The sequence below is a fragment of the Plectropomus leopardus genome, chromosome 9 (assembly GCF_008729295.1).
Source record: "Plectropomus leopardus isolate mb chromosome 9, YSFRI_Pleo_2.0, whole genome shotgun sequence".
NCBI classification, from domain to species: domain Eukaryota; kingdom Metazoa; phylum Chordata; class Actinopteri; order Perciformes; family Serranidae; genus Plectropomus; species Plectropomus leopardus.
This window is the reverse complement of record NC_056471.1, coordinates 13,538,854-13,562,862: the sequence shown is the minus strand read 5'-3', so window position 1 is coordinate 13,562,862 and position 24,009 is coordinate 13,538,854. Positions and strand designations below refer to the sequence as shown.

At 41.4% G+C, this 24,009-nt stretch overlaps 1 protein-coding gene across 1 annotated transcript in view; it reads right to left on the bottom strand.

Annotated features, from left to right (window-relative positions):
* The window catches only part of nlgn3a (neuroligin 3a), a 141,322-nt gene that overhangs the window by 80,787 nt on the left and 36,526 nt on the right, over positions 1-24,009 (bottom strand). The window contains exon 3 of the mRNA XM_042493720.1: positions 5,964-6,113. Coding sequence (XP_042349654.1) covers positions 5,964-6,113 — 150 coding nt within the window. The remainder of the gene's footprint in view (positions 1-5,963; positions 6,114-24,009) is intronic.

The window sequence follows — 24,009 nt, the reverse complement described above, 5'->3', positions numbered from 1 at the left end:
AATAACTAATTAAAGATTAAAAAATGAATTCTCATTCATCTAAATAGTGAAAGGTTCAGATATGAAAGTTTCCAAATGGGGCCTCAGGAGAATTGTGGTCCACCCTTTGAAGCAATAATTACCATTACAGCAGCGTAGGGCTAAGAGCTGCAGGGGGATGATAGAACAGCACTAGAAACTTAGTGGACTCCTCTTTAATTGGAACAGGAGTGGCAGCAGCTCTACACATCACCGTCTCCGGATAGAATTTGTACAACTCTTCTCCATGTTACCTCTTTTTTTTCTACAGTATTTTTCCTCTCATCTTTTTTCCCCTCTCTGTGAGTTTTTTTGTGTTTCACTGTAGAATCTGCAGCCGCCATGCACATATTGTAAAACCAGGCTGAAATATAGACTAAATCCACTGCGGCTGCCTGTCTTTTGGAAACCACCAAACAAATGCTAAATCTATATTTCATAATGTGCTGAGCACCATCTTCCAATATCTTTGCTCCATTTGAGTGAAATGTTGAAAAGCCCTGCAAAGCTGGAATTAGTATTGCTACAAAAAAAGTGCAAAAAAAATTAAATTAATGCAAAACATAAATAAAACATTCATCACTGACATTTACCAAGCTTTCACTGCTGTCCAATTTGTTGGGAATTTGCTTGTGAAAAAGTTTGTTTTCACTTTTCACATTCAGTACAGATCTGTTAGTTGATGCCTAATAGTTTAGGCTTATTGTTTCTGTGAAATTAGTAACTATTCAGATTGTTGTGTGTATTTCAAAGGTGTTTACTGCATTATTAATGCCATATTCAGATTGCCCAGGGACGGTGGGAGAGCTATATTAGTGTCAGAAAGTGTAGTTTGTTGCCTTGTCTGCTTTCACTTTAAACTCATTATCTTGTCTAATTCTCTCTGCCTCCATTATTCCCTCATCCCTTTAAGCAGCCTAATTAAAAGAGCTTTCATTTTTTCATTCATATTTATTTATTTATCCTGCATTTCTTCATGAAACTGCGTCACCCAGCGTAGAATCTAAATTACTTCTTTTATTTTCATTATTTAAATGAAGGGAGTCCTGCTAAAGAGTCGTTGAATAAGGAGAAGTAAAAAACTGGAGTATTTGCTCTCATCCAGCTGTCAGATGACCTGATGTTACACTGATTTAAGCTTTAAACTGTGTGTACAAGCAGCTAATGTACAGTGTCCAATACAAACAGCGAATCTACTCCACCTAATGCTGTCTAGACTAGATTAGCGCTGAAACTGTTAGCGACCCCCATATCCAATAAAAAAAAACAGCAAACAAATATAAAATGAAGACATGTAATTATGATTTCTCATGTTCTGAGTGTTGCAATTTACACTTTATGACTGAAAATCTTCAGACAGCTTAGTGTTAATTGGCCCATCATGTTCTGATTTCTCTCTGGCCCTGGTTTTATTTGGTTTATATGAGTGTGTCTGTAATAACAGTTTAAAGCCGTACCATGGGGAGATTATCAGACCATGCTACAGCGATGGACATTATCGCTCAACTACATGCATCACTTCTTCTCTGCTCATTTCTCAGAATGGCTGCTGGGGAGCTCACCAAGAGAGCTGCTTTGGGAACTGTGCATGTGTGTATGTCTGTGTGTGCTTTGTGCAAAACTGCATCTGTATATGAGTGTGTGGGGGAATTGTTTTGGCTCATGTCTCACTGTAGGTTTGTTTGTGTGAATACAAGCATGTGTGCGAGCATGCACGTGCTCAGAGCTCTCGTATGTGTTGTTCGAGGGTGTGTGTGCATGCATGTAGAATGACATTTAGCGAAATGTGGCAGCGAGAGAAGAAACATCTGACTCATAATTGAAGTGCCATGAAAGAAATATGATCATGAATCCGTATTAGGCTTACGTGCTCGGCTTTAAACCAGCGGCGGCAGCAGCGGCACGAGGCAGCACGCTCAGATCAGTACTTCGACTACCTTACCACCCTGAAGGCTGATTACAATGCTCAAAATGATACTCCACAAAAATGACAGAGGAAAACACAGCGCATTCAAGGCGAGCAATCCTGATGACAAAATCGATAGGCCGTAGCGCTCTCATCTCCATCAAAAAGAGAGTCTAAGGATGAATGTAGCTGCGCCTGTGTGATTCAGCCACACCAGTCATCTCAATGTCCTGGAGGATAAGCCGGCACCCACTCCTCTGTCACCCTCCTGCTCCTGACATGAGGAGCTCTGTGAGCAGAAAGGTGAGGCAGACTGCTCCTTTAAGGATAAGGCTGGTCATCAGTAATTTTTCTTCTTGTCAAACAAACGCCATCAGAAGACCAACGTCAACAAAGAATTGATCTGGTTAACAAACATGTGGAGCCAAAAGCCTGATATTGCTCAGTGGTAGTGGTGGTCCGGACACCTTTTTTAAATGTTTTGCCTTTTGACCCTTTAAAGGAGCTGTATGTGACATTCAAAGCATATCTGTGATTTAGGGTCTGAGCCGGGATTTTCCCGTCTTTCTACAAATACATTCCACCATCATGGGTCGGGACAGCGTTATCAATTGTAACTGCAATATTTTTAAAAACGCCAAAATATTTAAGATAACAAAATCAAAATTTTTAGTCCAGTGGGGAAACTCACAATATAACAGCAGCTATGAGGTATGACAAAGTATAAGCAGTGAAGTAACAATACAATAGCAATAAAAAATAAAAAAATAAAAATATTAAGATATTAAAATGTTGGTGAAAAAAACATAAAAAACATGGTGCCAAGTATGATTATGATAAAAAAAAACAAGGTGCAAAAACAGTAACATAAATAAAATAAAATTACAAAAAAGAATTTGCCAACAAAAACAGTCTAGAAAGAAATAAAATAAATATAAGAAATATTTTTGTATAAGTCCAGTTGGTGTGTGTGTGTGTGTGAGTGTGGTCTACTGGGAGCAGTGGATTAATAAAGGATTATCTTATCTTCTATTTTGACCAATGCCAGCCTTCATCGAGGCTTTGAAAAACATATAAAATAAAGGTATGACCCTACCTATATAGCAACTGGTAACTTAAGTATAATTTAATGCAAATACTTAGGTACTTTTTTTTTTAATTCTTTATTTTTCTGGACATCATTATATGGTACAGAACATACATTAATAAAGATAGTTCAGTTTCCCTTGCTGTTCAGTTTTTTTTTCCCTGAGATGAATAGTACTTAAGTACATTTTGAATGCAGGACTTCTACTTGTAACAGAATATTTCTACACTGTGGTACGGATACTATTACTTAAGTAGAATATCTGAGTACTTTGTCCACCTTTGGGGACTGGTCCTCCATAAACATAACTTTGGACTTAAAGGGATTTTTGAACCAAACCAACTACATACATTTCTATAAAGCAGCCAGGCTGCTTTATAGACACAGCCTGTGGAACAGCTTTCTGGAGGACCTAAAGGTGGCAGAGAGTGTGAATATCTTTAAAAGAAATGTAAAACATACCATTCTGAGCCTGGCTTTATCAAGTGTATTTTAATCTTCCTTCACTTTTACTGTTACTGCATGACTCTGACTTTAATTTTTAGTTTTGATACATTATATTCTATTTTAATTGGTTTTGATAATTCCTTCTCATGTTTTTATGTTCAGCATTTGGAGTTGCATTTTATGTACAACTTGTGCTATGCACATAAAGTGAGAAAATTAGAGACAAATTGGCAAAGAATAGAGCTTGGATTACAACACGAACAGAGGGAGTGTGACTTTATTCTCTGCTCAGGGTGCCATTACTCCACTATATCTTTACAGAGTAAATAGTTGTTTGCTGCAATATAAGCGCTGTGAATGTCACATACAGCTCCTTTCAAACAAAGCCATATGCACAGATTCTACATTTCTCACATTTTGAAAGCCTGAAAAGGTACAAATATTCAAGTCATAACAAAAAAAAAAAAGAAAAAAAGAGAGACCGCCACTGCTGCCTGGCGCAACATGTTCCTTTATCATGATGATCATGGACACTGTAGTGTATCTAACTTAATGCATCATCCTGCTGCTGCAACATTCACTAACACACCAGAGGATTGTGTTCCCCAGTTCAATATTCTCTTAACACACATTAACCCTCATATTGTGGTCACGTAAAACTGACCCATTTCAAATTAAAATATTCTAGAAATATCATCCAGTTAACCTTGACCTTTGGAGATGGAAATAGCTTAACTTGAACTTGACCCTAACCAGAACTTGACCTTTACCTGTTTGGATATGGCAGTAGTTATTGATTTCCTAACACTAAGACATTTCATAATGATTTTCCTTCTTTTTCATCTTTTGTTTTTCATTTTCCCTCTCTTTTAATTGGTTAATTAATCAGTTGACTGATTGTTATTGTTTTAAATTTAGGGCTGAAACATGTTTGGGAGTTATTCTCATACAAAAGGGGTAATAATTATCTACACTAATACCCACGCCAGTGCAATCTCATGTCTCTCAGAGTCATAATTATAGTCCCCTAAACAAACTCATGTCATATTAAGGGAATAAAGAGCCGGGGAACACTTTTTACAGGTTCTCATTATGTGCTATTAAAAGCTGGGGAACACATGAATGACCCCACACGGCAGCAGTGAATACTAAAACAATACTATGTAACTTTTGAAGAAAGAAGAAGAAGGAGTACATTCATTCTCGTACAAATGAAATATTTAAAAGTTATAAAACACACACTTGCCCTATTCACTCCACTCCAGGGTTTTGGTGAAAGAGTCTTACTTGGCCTGGTGTAAGTAGCAGGGTACAGTGGCTCATGCTAGCTGATGTTAGAAAACTTCAAATAAATATTCCTTCGTAGACAGTCAGTTTTCAAACACTCTGCTCTTCTCTGCTGGTGTTACACTACATTTTGGCTTTTGCTGCTGTTAAGCAAATATTCTATTTGATATGCTGCTGAAAGTGTCCCCAACAAATGCAATATTTACCTCTCTCAGATAAACATCTGCCAAAAAATATAGTGCCCAGCTGTTTTTGGAAATTACTCGAACTTGAAGCTAAAACTGGAATAATATATTTCCTACTTGTGATGTTTTAAAGATTTACATCTGCAGGCTTGGGGCAGTGAGCCACACTAAGTATAGAGACAGAAGTGACAGACAGATTTATGAATTGCTGGTTTTGGTGTTTTCATCTGATTTGTTGACAAAATGAGACATATAGAAAAGCACTTTGCTGTATCCTTTACGTTAACAGCAGCCAGCGATAGTCCAAACCTAAAGCGATATTCTCAACAAATGCAAACAACAGGGAAATTTTTATTTTATATTCAGTGTTTGTAGTCAGTACACAACCACTCTAAATGTAAAAAAAAAAAAAAATGAGAGAGGGGAAATCAGCTGTGTCAGAGAGATGGATGGAAAAGGTACAAAGCTTGCGTAGTGTGCTAACAAACTCCATTTTGTGTTGCTGCAGCTGTTTCCATGGAGCTCTCTCTCCCTCTCTTTCTCTCTCTCTCTTTCTGTCTCTCCACTCTTGCGCTCTCTTTCTCACACACTCACGCGCGCACACACAAGTGTCTGAAAGAGGATTCAGCTGTGTGAGTCAATCCGCAACCAACTGCAACTCAGGGAGAGAACCCCTCGCTCTCTCGAACAGACTCCTCTATCTCTCCAGCATCACGCCCATCTCATTTTTTTTTTCATCCTCATTACAATAATTTCTTAATTTATTCTAAACCCCAGTCACAACAACAAACCCACATTCAACACACTCAATTACTGTGATTTTGATACACGAGCACCACATCAACAAGAAGCACAGGAACCGGTCCATGTATTTACACTGCTGTGTTTTTTTTTTTTTTTTCCACAGCCTTATTTGTAGTGAGTGGATGTGGCAATCAGCAGTGCTCATTACACCTAGCTGCCCTATTAAGATGGCCCAGAAAAATGTCCTTGAAGGAGGATGTGAAGTAAAAAGAAAGAAAAAGATGCTTACCAAGGACTCCGACGCGGTAGTTGAGAGTGATAACGATGACATTCCCGTAGCTGGCTAGGACGCTCCCATCGATCATGTTGCCTGTCCCCTCCATGTAGGATCCTCCGTGGATGTAGACCATCACAGGCTTGGCCCCAGTATCTCGTATGTCTGCAAGAGCGGCCATCATTAACACATTCACATTGACGTCCGCCCACTCCAATCAAGGGTCAGCTCAGATTCAGATACAGCAGATACAGCGCATGGTGGCCACAAACAGACAAGCTGACAGTCACCTCTCAGATACCAGCTGTAAGGACACAGTCTGCTGGCCTACTAATGGAAATGGAGGCAATATTACTTCATATCTGCTCTATGAGAAACAAATTAATGTCCACTCATTATGTCGAGTTCAACTCTATTATAGTAATTGGCCATCTCAGCTGAAAATGTGGCTTGTCGTTCACCGTAAAAAATATTTATCATATAAACCAAACTATCAGGGTTGTATTTGTGTTGCCTTCCAGGAGGCAGACCCATTCTCCAATACAGACACGCAGGAAGCCATTAGGGAAAATAAAGAGAGAGGTACTCTGACACATCTCCCAACCAGGGAGAAGGCTAATCTGGCTTGACAGTGATAGGGAAACGCACCAGCTAATTACACAATGCTACCGTGCGCCTCCTTTTTACACAGGCCTATCTCTGTGCAACAATTTATTTGCACGGTCCTTGCTTGGCATTGCAGGCAGTTAAATGTGTGCTTCAGTTTTGGTAAAATGTTGTTTATTCTATTCCCGAACCAGGGCTTGATACCCAGCTGGAGCGACACTCCAGCCAGATAAAGCACATCCAGAGGTAGAGGGAAGAAAAAAGCCTCTGTTTGAGGAATAGACTGAATTACTGGCTGGCTAGCTAGAGCTGGGAGACAAGACAAGAAACTCTCTCTCATTTTCACTCCTGCTCCCCCCGCAATTCTGTGTAGCTTCTCGCCTTCCCCTCCCTCACTTTGTATCGCTTTCACTCACAGACTCTCCCCTGTCTCTCCATGTTTCTCTCCCGCCTTCCCTCCATCTCTGTCCAACTCCCTGCCTCTCTTTTTTTCCCCCTAAGCCTTGAGAGTGGTGAGAATGAGAGCGGGTGGGAGGGCAAAGAGTGAGGAAGAGAGAGAGAGAGAGAGAGAGAGAGAGAGAGAGACCGGAAGGAAGGAAAATAGAAAGGAATACAGATATAAAAAAAGGAGAGAAAATGAGAAAAAAGGAGAAAGCAATGGGCTTAGATTTAAAAGGGTAGTATTGTATTCTGGTTGCTATGGTGACCGAGAGCCAAAATTCAAAATCCTCAAGAACAGCTAATCGCAGACCACATCCTGCACAGACCAATCTGCATCCATCTGCAGGCACCGCTCGTCGTTATGCACCCTATCACATTAGCATGCCTAACACCGAGGACAACTGCTTAAATGCGTTTTGTAGAGACACAGGTTTTTCTGTAACCCCTATAGCAGAGCTCAGCCTTGATTCAGTTTTTTTTTTTTTCGTTTCGGTATTCCCCTGGTTATTCATGGCCCCGTTACGTTTAAAAGCAAAGCAATAACTTGTGTATGATGTGGCCTTATTTATGGCTTTCTTTATCTTGCTGGTATCTGAGAAGGCTTACACAGTGAAATGTGATTTATAGCTGACACTTCTCTATGCACACACTTATCTTAGACAAGAGGAGGAGGAGGGGATGCATGGGGTGAGAAAGCATGAAAGGTACAGTCAGAGAGGGGAGGAAAGGGGAGGAGAAGGGGGGGAGAAAGGGAGGAAAAAAAACAGCATATCCTACACAAGCTACTCAAACAAATGGGCCACAGATACAAGGAGAATGGCATAGAGGGAGACAGAACAGGGGGCAGAAATAAGAAAAAGAGATTAGTCATGTCAATGTTATCAGTCACCTCTTTTGTTGATTCACATCGGGTCTCCATGACAACAGTTAAATCCCTTTGGGAGAGCGATACAAGACATTGAAGCTCCACTTGTTCTAATCTATTTATTGACTTGATCTGATGTGGGAGGCGTCACACAGATGTGACATACGGTTCTCGCTGACACAGATTTGTGTCAGAGGGAAAATATACATGCAACAGATCCCAATTGGACTTAAAGTGAGAAATAATGATCCTTTCTAGATACATCCACATGTGGGCTGCAGCACGGCATGACACGGCGGTAATAAGGTGAGCAGCTTTTCTGAACCAATCAGATCAGAGCTTTATCGGTCGCTGCGCACGGCCTAATTTGGTGTAACAGGTGACTAAGTGGCTACCTCGAAAAAGCCGCCTCCTGATTCACTTCTCTGAGGCAAAAGATTACATCAACACAAATATTCACAGCATTCAAATGTAGCACAGAGCTCTGTGCTAGAAAGAAAAACAGAGATTCATTAATACACAGACTGCTTATATATTTGCAATAACTTTACATGCAGTTGGACATAAAAAAGAAAGAAATAAACTCATGTTTTGGTGATGAACAAAGAAATGGGTGCGTGATGGAAATGAAAGCTAATGTGCAATGAAGAGTGAGCTGAACAGAAAAATAAATTATATCACACATCATTTTCACACATATTTCTCTCAATCAGATCATGCAGCAACTACTATACAGTGACACACACTCCCAGCACAGATAACAGTATCACAGCAGAGAAAATAAATTAAAAATATGCAATAAATAAAGAAAAAGTCTTCCGCAGCACTGCACAGCTTAAATAGAAGGTCTGGCGACAGTTACGCCTACAAATACATCCCAGGGCATGAATTTTGGCAGGACCTGAGGAGCACAACCTTTCATAGGTGCGTCACAGCAGCTTAGGACTGATTGGAGTGTCAGTGGGAGGCATAACTCAGGCCTGAGTTGAGCCTCCAAGTGTTGGCGTTGCAAGTGAAACCCACCAGGAGGGCCCGGGAGCACTCGTTCCTTCCTCCTCTATATTATTTCCTCTCCCTCACCGTTTTGTCCTTTGCCTCTCACTCTATTGAAAACAGTCAGTCATATATCTGACGCTAAGCGCCCCCAGAAATGGCCTTGACACTCCAGAGTGGGACAGGACAAAGGCGAGTGGAGATAAGTGTCGGTGGCATTCACTGTGTCAACACTTGGTGAAACATGGTGGCTGTCAGCGGCTATCAGTGAGGTCTGAGGTTGGGTGGGGGGGTGGGGGGTACGGGTGACAATGTCCTGATGTGGCAGAACATGACATGCACCCTACTGTAGTGCTCTTGTCAGGCCAAGCTTCACGCTTCACTCATGACAAGTCCATTACTGGCCATGTTCACATTTAAGAAGTGCATTTAGTTGAACTGGGGAGCTCCTTGCAAAACAGGCAGTGTAATTACACCGAATTATACAGCAGCTTGTGCCGTCGTACAAGTCAGTGACAGTATTCTGAATGTCACCGAATGTCTGCTTAATATTCCCTTTATACTGAATCAAATGAGCTAGCACTGTGTGTGACTAGGCCTCGGAGGGGGAGAAAAGGCTGAAGTGAGGGAACACGCAGTAACAAATTCACTATTCTGGAGTCACAGAAGATAGCGGAAGGAGACCACAAAGAAAAAAAATCACTGTTGCATAGCTGTTGCTATTTTAAGCCGGTGGACTTTCAGAGGCAGCACATCATCAGGAGTGATGGTATGGGCAGGAAAAGAGCACCTTATGGTTGGAGTATGTCAGAGTTTGCCGCGTTCTCCACAACACTTGACATTTCTGAGAGCGACAGGAGGTATAACTTATGCATATAAAGAAAATCTCCACATGACACTGGGTATATGAAAAGGCAATGTGTGTGCCTCTTTGAATCTTGACATCACTACAGCAACAGTAATGGGAGGAATGACCTTTGTGTGAAGGTGACTTCCTGCTCCTTCGCCGGCGTGTTTGTGTGTTAAATATGATGTTGGCAACGGGGCAGACAGAGAGCACTGTGTATGAGGACAGAGAGAAACGAGAGGCGGGGAGAGACGCCGGCTGAGTAAAATAAAAGGGAAGGCACGGTGAGAAGCCTACAAGGCTATTAGCCAAAGCCCCCTACAGCTGGCCTGGATCTAGATGAGAGGACGAGGCTGTAGAGGTGCTGTCATCTGTAAGACTCGCAGACAGCTGTTTACTCCCTGAGTGAACGAAGACTAACCCTTTAGTCTTTCAGGGAAACCTGCTGTCCTCAGTGCGAGCCACAAAAGCTGACATTATACTGTACAAACCCACTGAAGGGTTGAGGAGAGAACACCAATAAACGCATCACACAAGTGCACACAGCCCCTCAGACGTGCTGTGCCACTGCATAAGGAAAATGCCTCAGTGAAGTAATTTAAAGCCACTCTGCACTCTTGTTCCATTCTTTTTCAAAAGCAGTGCGTTTTTACATGTTTTTGCCGTGCCAATTATTTCGTGCCACTCAAGAGTAAAGGACAAGGAGTGGAAAAAAAAAACAGATGACAGCAACAGTCTGGGTCTCCCATCCTTTGAAATGGCTTAAATGATGCCCTTGTGGATCAGCCATTAGCAGCAATGCTTATCTTGGAAAAGGAGCTGAGCAGCAGCATTCCAAATATCTCTGCATAAATGGGCTTCAAGGGGCACGATTCTTCAACCCTGCCACATCACAGAGAATAAGATAGTGGCAGAATGGGGAGAATGGTGTGTGAATCGCCCCCACTGTCAATTCACCAGTCTCCAGCCTGGCTGAGCTGAGCTGAGGGCTTTGCTGGATGGGGATCCAGTCAGGCCTGTGCAATGGAATTAATGGTAATACCCAGGCAGGTGGAGCTCAGCTCTGCTCCCTGGCACAGCAACGATGGAGAGCTTCTCTGGGGGTGGGGGTATGTGTGTGTGCGTGTCGCTTCTCGGGCTTGGAAGCAAGCATTGTTTGCGTGTACAAGTGTGTGTATGTGTGCATGCTTCACTGGTTTAATGGATGCGGGTGTACATGTCTGAGTGTGTGCACACTCACACTGGGTGGAAGCATTCCTCCTGATTAGAGCTGGAATCTCAAAGTGCCAAATGACAGACAGACACACACACACACACACACACACACATCTATTTTTCATCAGTAGGAGAGGGCCGAGGCAGCAGTGGCGCGAGACACTCTGGAGGTGGAGTAGGGACGGCTGCCTCTCACTGCCTAACACTGGGCATGGTACCTCGGCAACGCTGCCATGTTCCACCTGGGAGATTTAGCTCCTACACAGCCTGACTTCCTCTATTTACATGCCCACCTTTATCTAACAACAGCAGGTAGGTGATTGAAAGCTTGCGCTTCCTTTTTTTTTTTTTTTTTTTTTTACAGTGCAATAACAGCCTCTGTAAAATTGAGTCCTGATTGTGGGCCGATGTAAATCACAACTCGCAACTTGGCCCACGCGCTCGTGTTGCTGGAGGGAGTGTTGCGTAGAATTTGAATGCACTTTGGGGGATGCCAGGGGGTTGACTGCTGCTCAGACAGACAGGCGGACACACAAAAGGGACAGATAGAAAGACACAGGAAGAGACAGACAGGCTAATAGAGAGAGCCTCAGGGACAGCCAGCGGACAGAGAGCGATATAAAGTTTAAAAAAGGTCATTATATTCCTTGCTACATATTTCATTTTGCTTATCTCCTCGTTCTCGGCTGAATGTTTATATTGGTCTTTTAACAGCACATTTATATATTACTATTCCATTACATATGTTACTTACATTTCTCTGGCATTGTGAGGTATCCTTTATTGTTCCTATAAAACTTATTTAAATTTAAGAGCGTGTCTGGAGGGTTATAACAGGCAGGAGGGCAACTCAAATATGGTGAAGGGAGGGAGCGAATTAGCCCAGGATAGACAGACTGCCAACTGAGACAGCATGGTAATGTTGGGATGAACAGACTGAGAGATGGAGGGGGTTAGACAGCGAAAGCAGACAAGACAGCAGCTCTCTGGACTGAATGAGAATATGTGGATAAGAGGTGCATCAGCTAAAGAGTGAGAGAGTGGGAGTTCTGCCTGTGCTCTGATTCTACTTGGCCTTTAACTTGAATACAAATGTTTGATTTTCATTGGTAATGCGTGCAGTACATTTACTGTAGACAAGAAGATTGCTATTACCAGCAATAATCGCACAGCCACTTGTGAGAGCAGTAGTATGTAAGACAGCTTACAAGGACTCTGTAGTTTGTGCAGTGCGCTTGACCATCTCTCAGCGAGGAGTGAAGTTAAGTCTCACAGAGGTAACTGTTCTCTTTCATAGGGGGAAATTGCAGAGGGGCGCCTCTGAACACTGGTTTCATGTGTCGGGCCATGACACTTGAAAACAGACACATTCACCAGAACAATGAAAATCTTCTGGATCATGTTGAGGGATTGATGGCCAACTCTGTCACACATGCATTAGTTACAGCTCTGTGGCGAAGATTCTGCTGGGACCGTATTGTGCTTCTTCGGTGATGCTCTGTAAATAGCATTAGTTGCGCTCAGTAAAGAATAGACTTGTCACATTTTCAGCGAGGCTGGTCTTGCACAACAGCTTGGAGACCAAGCCACTGTGCGCACATGCAAAGACTTGCCAGACAAAGGGATCGGCACTTGTCAGCAATTTTGAACGGACTTAGGGCTACATACACTGACGCATGTGGGCTCGCTTGAGGGAAAACAAACATACACATGCGCTCGCATTTACAGACACACAGTCAAGCCCAAAAAACTGAAGGCAATTTGGCTTCAGTTGCAACAGCTTGCCCTGGGCTTGAATGAAGAAACACCTGTGTGTCAAAGTGGTGCCATGGCAACGCTTCCTGTTCTGTGATCAAGGCCAGCGTGAGGCTTCTTTCTGAAAGAAGAGCCCACTGGCAAAGAGGAAGGAGCTGCACTACAAACCCTCAAACATCTGGAAAGAACCCCGGCCAGCCGGCCTCCGGTGGGTTTAACACCCGAAGCAGGATCCACAGCAACGCCAGCGTTAATTGCGCCAACATTCAAGACGAATAAGTGAAAGGATATGGCCACTTAGTGTGACATCTCCTGCCAAATAGAAGGTCCATATGCCCTAAACATGCGCAAATAGCTTCACTGCACACATACAATCTAGTTCACCAAATATACTCTTAAAAGGTAAGAATACAATCCATCCATAAAAAAACAGAGTATAAATGCAGGTCTTAACCTTGATATCCTACATCATGCTTGCATCACCTGCCCTACTGTGGCAAATGAAGACAAGGGCGGGGCGATATCAAGGGTTTGATTTAGATTCAAAGACTTAAGCCGTTTCTGTTGCAGCACAAGAATCGTCTCTCATTCTAATCTCGGCAGAGATCCACCCTGAGCCAGGAATATCCCAAGATAAATATGGAAAGTGAACAATGCGATTGCTGAGCAGCAACTTCCCATTTTCTACACCTCTCGCCTCTAATCCTCTCCAGCAGCACTCCTGAACTGCCGCTCCTCATCTAAATCTGCTGGCAGACCTGGTGAACAGCCTGATATTACACTGCTGCTTCACTTTCCCTCTGCCATTATCGCCACACATTCAGCTGCTGGCCACACCTTAAGAAGGGGGCTCTCACTACTGCCTCTGCCCTTGTAATAACAGTTGCTCCAGTCACTATGTGAGATATTAAAATGACTCAACCCGGGCTCAGTTATCTAGACAGCTACTAGATCCCATCTGACTCTAAAGCCAAACACTCGACTCATCGGCTGAATTTTGATGCTCAGGAACAGGAGACCTCACATTCATTCCCACGCACTCCAACACTTGATCCACGACAGCATCGTTCTACAGATTGTAATGTGACAGGGGTGCTCGATGATTGCATTTGCAATTAGGAAACAAAATAATTAAAACAAACAAAAAAAAAGAAATGATCAGAAAACAGGGACACTAAAAAAAAAGAAAAGAAAATCATGCACCATCTTTGTTCACCATGGAAAATACCTTCATCTTCATCACCGTCGTTATCCGATAAATCCTCGCCCTGTTTTTTTGCATGGGCCCCTGTTATTGAAGCAGGGAGAGACATAGAGAGGCACAGGGAAATTCAAAATAGCATGTTTGGTAATACACAGATGGGAAAAGAGGCAGTTCAATAGAAAAGCAGTATCTGAGACCAAATGTGAATAATAACAGTGTCAATTATCTGCACAATTCCCATTAGAAAATTTATCAAGCACATTTGTTGTTAACACACATACTATAATAGAAAAACAAACCTTTTTTTCATTGTATAAAAAAAACTACACTGGATAAAAGAATCAAAACACAGCTTGCAAAAATAACCTAAACAAAATAACACTGTTGTAATAGCATATTTGGAGCAGAGTCATACACATGGCAGTTTCAGAGAAAAAAAAACTTTTTTAGATTTATCAGGAAAAGCCTCTGAATCCAATCCTATAAGTCTGGGTAACAGCACTATTAGCCTAAAGGATTGTTGCCAAAATGAACAACTATAACATATAATTGTGATTGGTGATAACTGCAGTTTGGAAATGGTTTTTTGAGCAGGGCTCTGCTGTGTTTAAACAAGACTTCAGTGACTTGCTTTTCTCCCTGGAATATGAACCGAACATCAATTCTTAACAGACCATACAAAGGCAAATTGATATTAACAGAAAATATGGTTACTGGAAAGTTAAATAAAAAACAAAACTGTTGAGAGAGCAGCATTTAAACTACAAGCAAAAGCACGTGACGGACTGTAACTTCCCTGGAGGTGCTAGAGATGTGAATAAATCACAAGATCGTGTGTATCGTGTGTACTCAGTGATGTGTATAGTTCCTCCAGCTCGTCTCTTTGCCCTAAACAGTAGGTAATATGCTGTTGCCCTTGTGCTATATGTAAGTAGGAAAATCAAGCCCCCCAGGGCACCTGCACACCATGTGCAAACAGTGAACATGCCCTATCTTGACCTATCGTTTACTTTAAACTGCTTAGAGTGCAATATCCATGTATTATCATTTTTAATACCTTTAGTAGCAGGGCGCAAGGATATCAGTGCTGGTTAGTCATTTGGACAATTCCATCAGTACATTTGTTCAATAATCCTACCATCTTCTGATTAGTATTTTTATTAAATATGTTATTTTTGGAGAATTTTACAATTTCAGTGATACCCTGACCTTTTGACGAGCACCACTGTCGTTTTGGATATTCCTCTTGAGCACAGCTTTACACAGTAAATCCTAATATTTTTGTGACCTTGGACTTTTCCTCCGGTGCAATCACAAGACCACTATGAATACAAATTAATATCAAAATCTCATGGGCTGACTGTCATGGAATTTACTGAAGCATTCATGATTTCCTGAAGATGCCTGGCAAACAATCATCAGCTCGTCTGACATCATGTGGCTTTTCTTTAAGTTGACAAATACTAATTGTGTTAATCATGAGACAAGATGCGTCAAGATCTCAGTGCCTCTAAACAATTTTCCTGGGGGAAACCCTGGTCTCTGTCCACTTAACTCATTACAGGATCATTCCCCTCGCCACCCTTAGAACAAATTATCAACATTTTCTTTAAGACAGCCTGTGTACCATTAAATTGGCTGTGGATATCCATGCTCCCTAGAGAATGACCCGCAAATATGGCTGTATGGTGCAATAATCATGCTAAAGTGGCCAAATTCAGAATTGCAATTGTACTCAGACTGAAAAACCACTTGAATGATCACAATGTCAACCATTACATTTAAAGCTTTGTGTGGGAATTTTTAAAAAGATTTTTACTTTTCAGCATTTCTTGATAGAAAGATACATAGTATGTATGTCTATACATGTACAACATAAATATGAATTCTATCTTCTTTACTAGTTTAATTACTTATTTTACTCCATTTTAATAATATTGTTATTCATATGATCTGTTGTTAATTTCATTCACTATATTGTAATTGTAATTGTGCTTTGACAATGCGTGTCAAATGTCCCGCCAATAAAACCTATTTAACTGAACTGACAAGAAAGGCAGCTGAGAAAGGAGACGACATGCAGCAAAAGGTCCAGACTGGACTCGAACCCGGGCTGCTGGGGTAAGGACTCCTGGTGAGCCACCAGAGCAGACTTTTACATAAAAAATAAACGTCTGTTAAATACAAGCCCTTGCCAAACGAGTTCACACCATGTTGATTAAGCCTATCGCTGCCAGGGAAAGCTCTTTGTATTTCACAGTGTACCGGAGTTGTAGCGTCTGGGGCGACTCCCGCGCTAGTACACTGGAAGCAATGTGTTTTACGTCCGCCAGCCAGCGCTAAAGGGGGCAGGAAGGGGGGAGAGACCATATCGACGGAGAAGCAGCTAGAAGCATGGCGAAAGCTTTGATGGAAAATCCTAAAAAAAATGTTAAAGAAAAGTTTCTGGAGTGGATTTTCTAGATAAACCTGGATTTAAAAAGGAAGACTAGAGTAAAAAAAGAGCACAATTAGAGCGGGTGGATACGGCAAGCTCACCTGCAGGCATACATCATAAACATGCATCAACAGTTCCACACTATGGATTTAATATTTCCTTTAAAGACTCTTTAAAGTATAATTTCTGTCACCCATGTGGGCACACCAGTCAGTCAGGAAGAGTCAGAAGCAACATAAACCTCTTTGGCATAGACACAAAAGTTAACAGCTTTTATTTGAATGAGTGCACCGGCTTGTTTGAATACCTCATCCATTGTTAATTGATAGATGAAATATATTGCATAATGTAACAGGCTGAGTGTTATGACATTTACTGAGTACATTCAAGCTCTAAAAGTGGAGAAGCCTTTTGAATTTGTTAATTCCACAGTCTGCGCAATGACCTTGTTCAGTCTAATAACAGGGCGTTATGAATAATGCAGTCAGTACGGGCTGCTATATGAGCTTTAGACCAGTAAACATAATCACATGACTTGAATAACTTCAAGTTCATAAACATAACTTTTGTATAACCCTGTTTGGAAGAAACAGGTTATCGGACTGATGTTACATTAGCAAGTTATGGAAGTTGTTACAGAAGGTTGTGTGAAAGCAGGCTTTTAATTCATATTATTCATTAGTAAGGTGAATGGCTTGCATGTGCGGTAGGATACACCCTCTAAAGTAATATCAACAAATCAATGGTTAATTAGTAAAATAGTGGTAGAAATCAATCATATTGATATTGCTTGTTTAATTGGAGTTTTATAGCATGCCCACCTCAATACTTCAGTTCAAAAACAATCCTGCCTAATACAACTCAAGGGCTGCATTGAAAAGGGCATGTTGGCTCAGATACTGGTGAAACCATAAATAACCCAGAATGGCTGGTTTGAGTATAACAGGCACGAGTTTCAAGGGTTACCAGATGCCAAAACACTGACAACACAGTGATTTATAACATAATCGGACTGGATTTTACAAGTCTGGATATCATGTTTGGAATAATTTCATATTTCAAAAACAGCAGAATGTGGCGTTCCTGTTACAAAGCAACATATCCTCATACAATAATTTTTAAAATAGTTAGGTTAAGTTTAGAAACATGGCTGGGTGCAATCATGTTGCATACTGTATGCACCAGTGTGACGTAGGTACATAATGCAGTGAAATTAAAAATACATTTTCCCAGTTTTAGTCTTGTGTTAATTGATCTTTTATCTCTTGTTATATGCCAAATACATTAAAAAAACAGTATCAGATTTACATCCGAATCCCTGCCTTGCCTGTTCCCTTTCTGCTGAGCAAAACAAAACAGTTTCAAATGATTGATGACTCATCCTGCACTCAGGAGGCATTTACAAAAGTTCACCCAAAACCAAAGTTTATATCCAAAACAATGCGGCTGAGGCCTAATTTCTTTATCTCTCTGTCATCCTCCTCCTGGTCTAATGGTGTGGTAAGTGTGCGTTGATGCTCCACATCAAACGCTAAACCCACCCACTTTCTAGCAGTCCAATCAAATACGAAGGATTTGATTTAAATCCCTCTTGTAACTGTGCACAGCTCAAATATACTTCACAGGAAAATATGTCGTAATGTATTAAACACAGGGTTCCCACACATTTTTACCAATGAATTTTTAAAACTTTTCATAAACTTCCTCATAACATTTTATCCCATTTCCATTAACTTAATTTGAATAGTTTAAAATAATTAGGCCTTTATGGTGACACAGTCATAAATTAAAACTCACATTTCCTAGACTGTTGTGGATTTAAAAAAACAAAAACAAAAACCAGACCAGACCGGCACATATGTGGGTAATTCACAAAACGTCACTGTCACAGCCGTTTTAAGGGGGGCAGAAAACCAAAGGTCTAGTAGATGTCAATGCAATCTGACTTTTGTTTGGATTTGAATTTTGAATTTGTTTGCATTTCTTTCTTGTTAATCAAGATCAATGACCCCACAGGAGGTGAGGCACTGGCAAGTAGTAATAATTTTAGTCGCATAGTGCAGCACTTGATTTTAAATGAATACTAGGAACATACATTTTCCAGAAATTTCATAACCATGGGAAACCTGTTAAGATGCTCTAACTTTCATTTCACTGAGACTAATAAAGAACTCAACGTTGATTGTTGGTTTCACACGAGACAGGAACCCAAGTGTCCTGGGTCAAAGTCCTGTGTTTGTTTGACCCGTCCACCATCCCGACCAACGCCCTCCACCTCTACCTACGTAGACATTACGCTCTTTTCACTATGTGACCTTACTTCTTCTTTTGCTCCCATCATATAAAGAAGGACAGCCAACAACGCATAAACCGTTTGATCACAGCCTCCCTGCTTACAAAATGTGAGTTATATACAAATAGTGGATTAATTTTCATAAGAATGAGTATAAACCATTAATAAGGAACAGCCTGCATAAAGTAATCAACTGGAATGTGCATGCCGTGAAAAAAAAAATTCAATATGAAAGTAGGTGAATGTCATTGTGTATCATATTATTGTATAAATGTATGATTTAATCATTGTCATGGTTTGGTGCTTTGAAAGGCCCGTGAGTCATTCTCTGTCTGCATGCAGGCATGTGAAGAGGCTCCAGGGTAAAAGTTAGGATTCTGTAAGATGAAACCTTGCATGTGATTATGTACGACATATAAAATATACACTACATAACGCTAAATCAGTGTTCTGGTCCTTTTTTTGGTATGGCTGTGTCCATGCTTACATGCTGTACCAAGATCTTCTTTGATGTCATATTTATATTTAAGTAAGACAAACTGTGGCTCATCAAGGTTTTTCCTGTTACTCATCAAAATGAAGATTGACCAAGAGTACAAGTTTTTCCACATCAGTGCACTTGTGTGTGTTAGAGTGGAAAACACTGCTTCTGAAGAGCTCTGCATTTGTGCCACTGCTATGCCAACACAGTGATCTCATTGAAGTGAATAAGGGGCCTCGTTGTTTCACAAAGTGCTAATGTCAGTCTAAAAATGGCTTTACTGTCAGAGTTTGGCAGGTTTAGCACTTTAAAGCAGCACCCGGTCAGTCAGGAGCATCTTCCTTGTGTAGGAAGTGACTGTCATTAATCTATCAGACGTCATGTCTCTAACGTAGGCCTCAGGGGAAGCAGAATAAGAACCAGCACCAAGACAAGGACACTTCTCTTGCTAATACAGCCTTTGTTATGGCTTGTTAGAAATTACTGTTATTCTGGCGTTCACTGTGCCGCTGACATGGTAAAACAGTGATGTTATTGAGTGATAGTGCTTCAGACAGGCATAGATTGGATGGCAGGTGTCGACAGGGAAGCTCTGTCACTTTGAATCGTGCTGTCTGTGGGCCCGTGTGTGTCAAACGCTGGATCTATAATAGGAGCTGCGAACATGTGGCATCTGCAGTGACTCAGCAAAGCAAGCCTATATTTGACCTTGAATCTTTTTAAAGTGATGCCACGCTGAAAGTGTGACATTAAAAATAAAACCACAATGAACTGACGAGTTTCTCCGCGTAGCTGGCCTCCAGGAGTCGACATTTGCATCTCTTCAAAACAGGCAGCATCTAGAATAACAGCTTTTATTCACGTTCCCTGACAAGCAAAATAGAAACCTGTCGCATTTATCAAATCAGGTTCAAAGGAACAGCATTTGATGGGCTTACTTGTTACATAAAAGCTATTGAAATTTAACATTTTAGCAGGGTGGAAATGCAAACAAAAGACACCCTTGAAGTTGGCTGTAGAGTTCTACATGAATAAACCCAAGCATGCACACACACAAACATACCAACAGATATAGAGTGCTCTCAGGCTCTGGAGACTTCTTCACTGAATCCAAAATGCACTCAATACGTTGTGGAAGGGCTGAATGTTAACGGTCTTTCCTTTGCTGGAAAAAGGTTCACTGACAATAGATGGGCCTTAGAGTTAAATATCAGAAAGGTCAGAATGTGGAAAGGGACTTAGTGAAATGTGAAATGTTGCAGCCTTGACAATTTAGAGCAGTTATATTCAGTCTCTAATCCTCAGGTGGCCATTTTTCTCTTTCAGATTGCCCGGATCCGTCTCCCCTCCTGTCTTTCTGCTCTCAGGTCTCTCTCTTTCTCTCTCTCTCTCTCTCTCTGTCCGTCTCCATCTCTCAATCCTTCTCCCAGTGTAGAGGTTAAGGAACAGCTTGGGAGGGACACATAAGAGAGAATGATGGAGAATGCAGCTAAAAGGTTAAGGAGGCTGTAATCCTGCAGTAAAGGACAGCCAAAACTCACACTGCGCTTCAGCTGTTCCCCAAATAATAAAAAAACAAATAAAAGGCAGCCAAGTTGTCTTGCTGCCTGTCTACAGCTCGATAATGAAAAGAGACATGTTTAACAGTGACCACAGGCTTCTGAGTACGGTGGCAGCCGAGCACACAGGGGTCTCTTACCTCTGTTCTGGATCTAATGAACCATTTTTTCCCTAAGACGACTACGCTGCACAAATATTTTACAAAAACAATCACCTCGCTTTAGGCTTCTTAATCTTCTGTAAGACACAGCAGTCATTTAAGTAACTGTTGTGCCACAGTTGAATATGAGACATTACTAACTTCAGACTCATTCAGAGCCTTTGAAAGCCAGAACAATAAATGTATGCAGCCTTAAACACAGTTAGTGGCAGTAACACAAAAAGAAATGTGGCAAAACACTACCAACGGCAGTGAAAAATCTAACATACATAGATGTAAATGCTGCACAATTGGGAAAAAAAATAGCACACAGACACACTCAAAATGTGTTAAATCTCAAGGATACAAACAACAAATCTTGTGGGAAAATACTAGAACTGCATTCATGTGCCTCTCAGGTGATCCCATCTCCTGAGTCAGGATGTCATTCCTCTGACATTGGTTTAATCATGAGCTTTAAGTCATAATGTAGACAAAGAGAATGTGTTGCCCAGAGCGAATTTTATAACCCAGAGCAGTTAAACAACATGCTGATTACCATTTGAAGTTACATATTACAAAATGATTTTGTCCCAGACTTGTTGCAGCACCACTTTATCCCCTAAAACTATTAAAATCTACCGCTCTTTTTTCCCCCCCCAACTTAACGGTATAATATGATTGAGGGTTCAAACTACGGCCATTCAAAGTCTTTTTGCTGGGTATCAGCCTTATGTGCAAGAAAAATGTGGATAAAATGTTATGGTATGGCCATAAAAACAAGGGTTTCAATGATGAAGTCCACTTAAAGGAGAGATTCAATGGGAAATCAAGCTTTGAGATTCTGACTCTAAGCTAACAGAGATACCAGAAGCAACAAATAAATAGTGTTTTTCCCTTTAACAGGGCTTTAAGACTCCACAGGCTGTGTCCTCTATTCCGTTTTGGGATAAACAAAGAACAGAACAGAGATATTGAGCCTTGGATTGACTGTGGAAGCTGGACAGCACAGCAGCAGGAGGCTTCTGAATAGGGACTTCCTGCTTAGGTCGCGTCTTGCATCTCAAGTCAGTGCGACTTGATGTGCCACTGGCTGGCTGCAGCGTTCACTCGCCGAGGTCATAAACTGTCCCAGATAGATGATCACAGAAGATCATGGAAGTAATTTTCTGTCAAACAAAAGCGGACATCTGCTCTGTTTTCAAATCGCACAAGCCAATATTTGTTCTTGTCTTCTTGGAAAGTTTTTATGCTGTCTGCCTGGCGTACAGATTTCCTCGGCAGCACTCAGGGAGCAGCCCCTCCTTCCCCGAGGCAGGGTTGAGTCGGCCAACCAACGGGATTACCATGGTCTGTTACTGTCTGCCATGGCCCAGACGCAGTCTAACCAGGATTGGGGCTCTTTCGCAGTTTTCACAGCTCTCTAGCATCTGGAGGTCATCTGGTAAGAAGAAAAAATGTCCAGTGTTTCTGCTGGGGTAGTTAATCTACAGGTTTGGCAACTGACTGACTGTTCAGTACTGGCACCAGGCTGCGTAACACATGGCAGCCTGCTGCCTGTGAGGGCTGCATAAGAATGATAGTTGAGTGGTCCAAATCAAGCCAAAACGTACAACAGATTTCGCTGCACTTATCTCAAATGCACTCATGATGAGGGATGAATTTAGGAGTCAGGGAGGTTGATCTCAGAGTGTCTCTCAGAAGCTGTGTTATTCAGAGAGACCAGTGTGAAGGACAGTTTTTACAAGCGGGTTACAAGCGGTGGAAGAGACGTGCCGTAAAACCCAGCAGAAAATAACGCGCATATTGTATAAACAGACAGCAGGCAGCACGGTGAGAGCGTCTTATCACCAGGACTCTGCCTCAAAGAGGAGCTCATCAAAAGGATGTGATTTTACAGATCTCTTTTAAAGTTTGTCTATCAATTTAACAATGTAAACCTCTTCATAAGATAAAGATTGACCTCATCAGGGTTCGTCCTCACAAAATTGACCCATCTCGAGCCAATCTAGCACTAGAAGGTTGAATAGTGCTTAGCTGTGTCCCTGCACATCATTACCCCTCTCTTCACTCCATTCACTCTGACTCAGAGAAGAGAAAATGACTGAGTGATATAACCGTGGCTCCTGCTCTGTGCCCCTGTGTGCACACACTGTAAGGCCACTTCAGAAGGAGCAGTGGGCTACGGTGCTGATCTTGCACATTAGACTACCAACTCGGACATCTTGGACTTGCCGTGCCGCACCAGTCTTGCAAAGCCATTCTCCAAATTGCATTTTAGTCAGTGTAAACATCAATTTGTTCCTGAGCAAAGACCAGTGCTCTGTTGGTTTTGCACTGCCAGAATTAGCCACACAACAACCCTAGCTCCGAATACTAACCAACCATACTGGAAAAAAAGGCACATCTACTATAATTTTGTCTTGAGCCTTCCATTATTTTTTGAATGAGTCTTTGATCTTTTGTCCGGACACTAGTGTGCGGTTTAAAGGCTTTCCCCCTGTTTAATGGAGGAAAATGAGCCACATCTTTGATATCAGCACATTAAGTGGTTTCCTTGCACAATGCCTAGTAGGACACTAATGGCACAGGATGTATAAGGCAGGCTTTCTCAATAACTCTCAATCTCTTGTAAGATGAAAATCATTTCTTCAAAATTTTCATTCTACATATATTATTCCCAACACTCTATGAAGTCACACCGACGAATATGTGCAAGATTTACACACAGTCTGCACTGTGCAAATCACCATGTACCGGCCTCTTGTCTCATAAAACACGAGAATCTAACTCTTGATGCATTTTGCAGGGTGCATGGGTGATATATATTTCTCACTTGATAGGCATCACCATTGCAACAAAGGTGCTTCACGTGAGGTAAGAGGGCCATTTACTGTGCTCCTGTCGCTTGGCAACAATCACACAACCATTTCATCAAGGGTCAAACACCATACTTCTGTCTGAAAATTAATCACTCTTTGCTCCAGAGGAAGCGCATTCATAGAGATACAGATTATAAAATTGGTAGTGGAGGCGTTATTAGTTCTGAATATGCACAGTGTGTATGACTCTACTGTATTATACAGGTCTCCATTGAAAGCACTGGAAAACATATAACCCTTTTTTCATTAACAATTTTACGGAACCGCTGAAATGACACTAATTAAAATATTTAATGAGAAAGTGATGAACTGTTAAACTGTTTCCCAGTTCTCTTTGAATTTG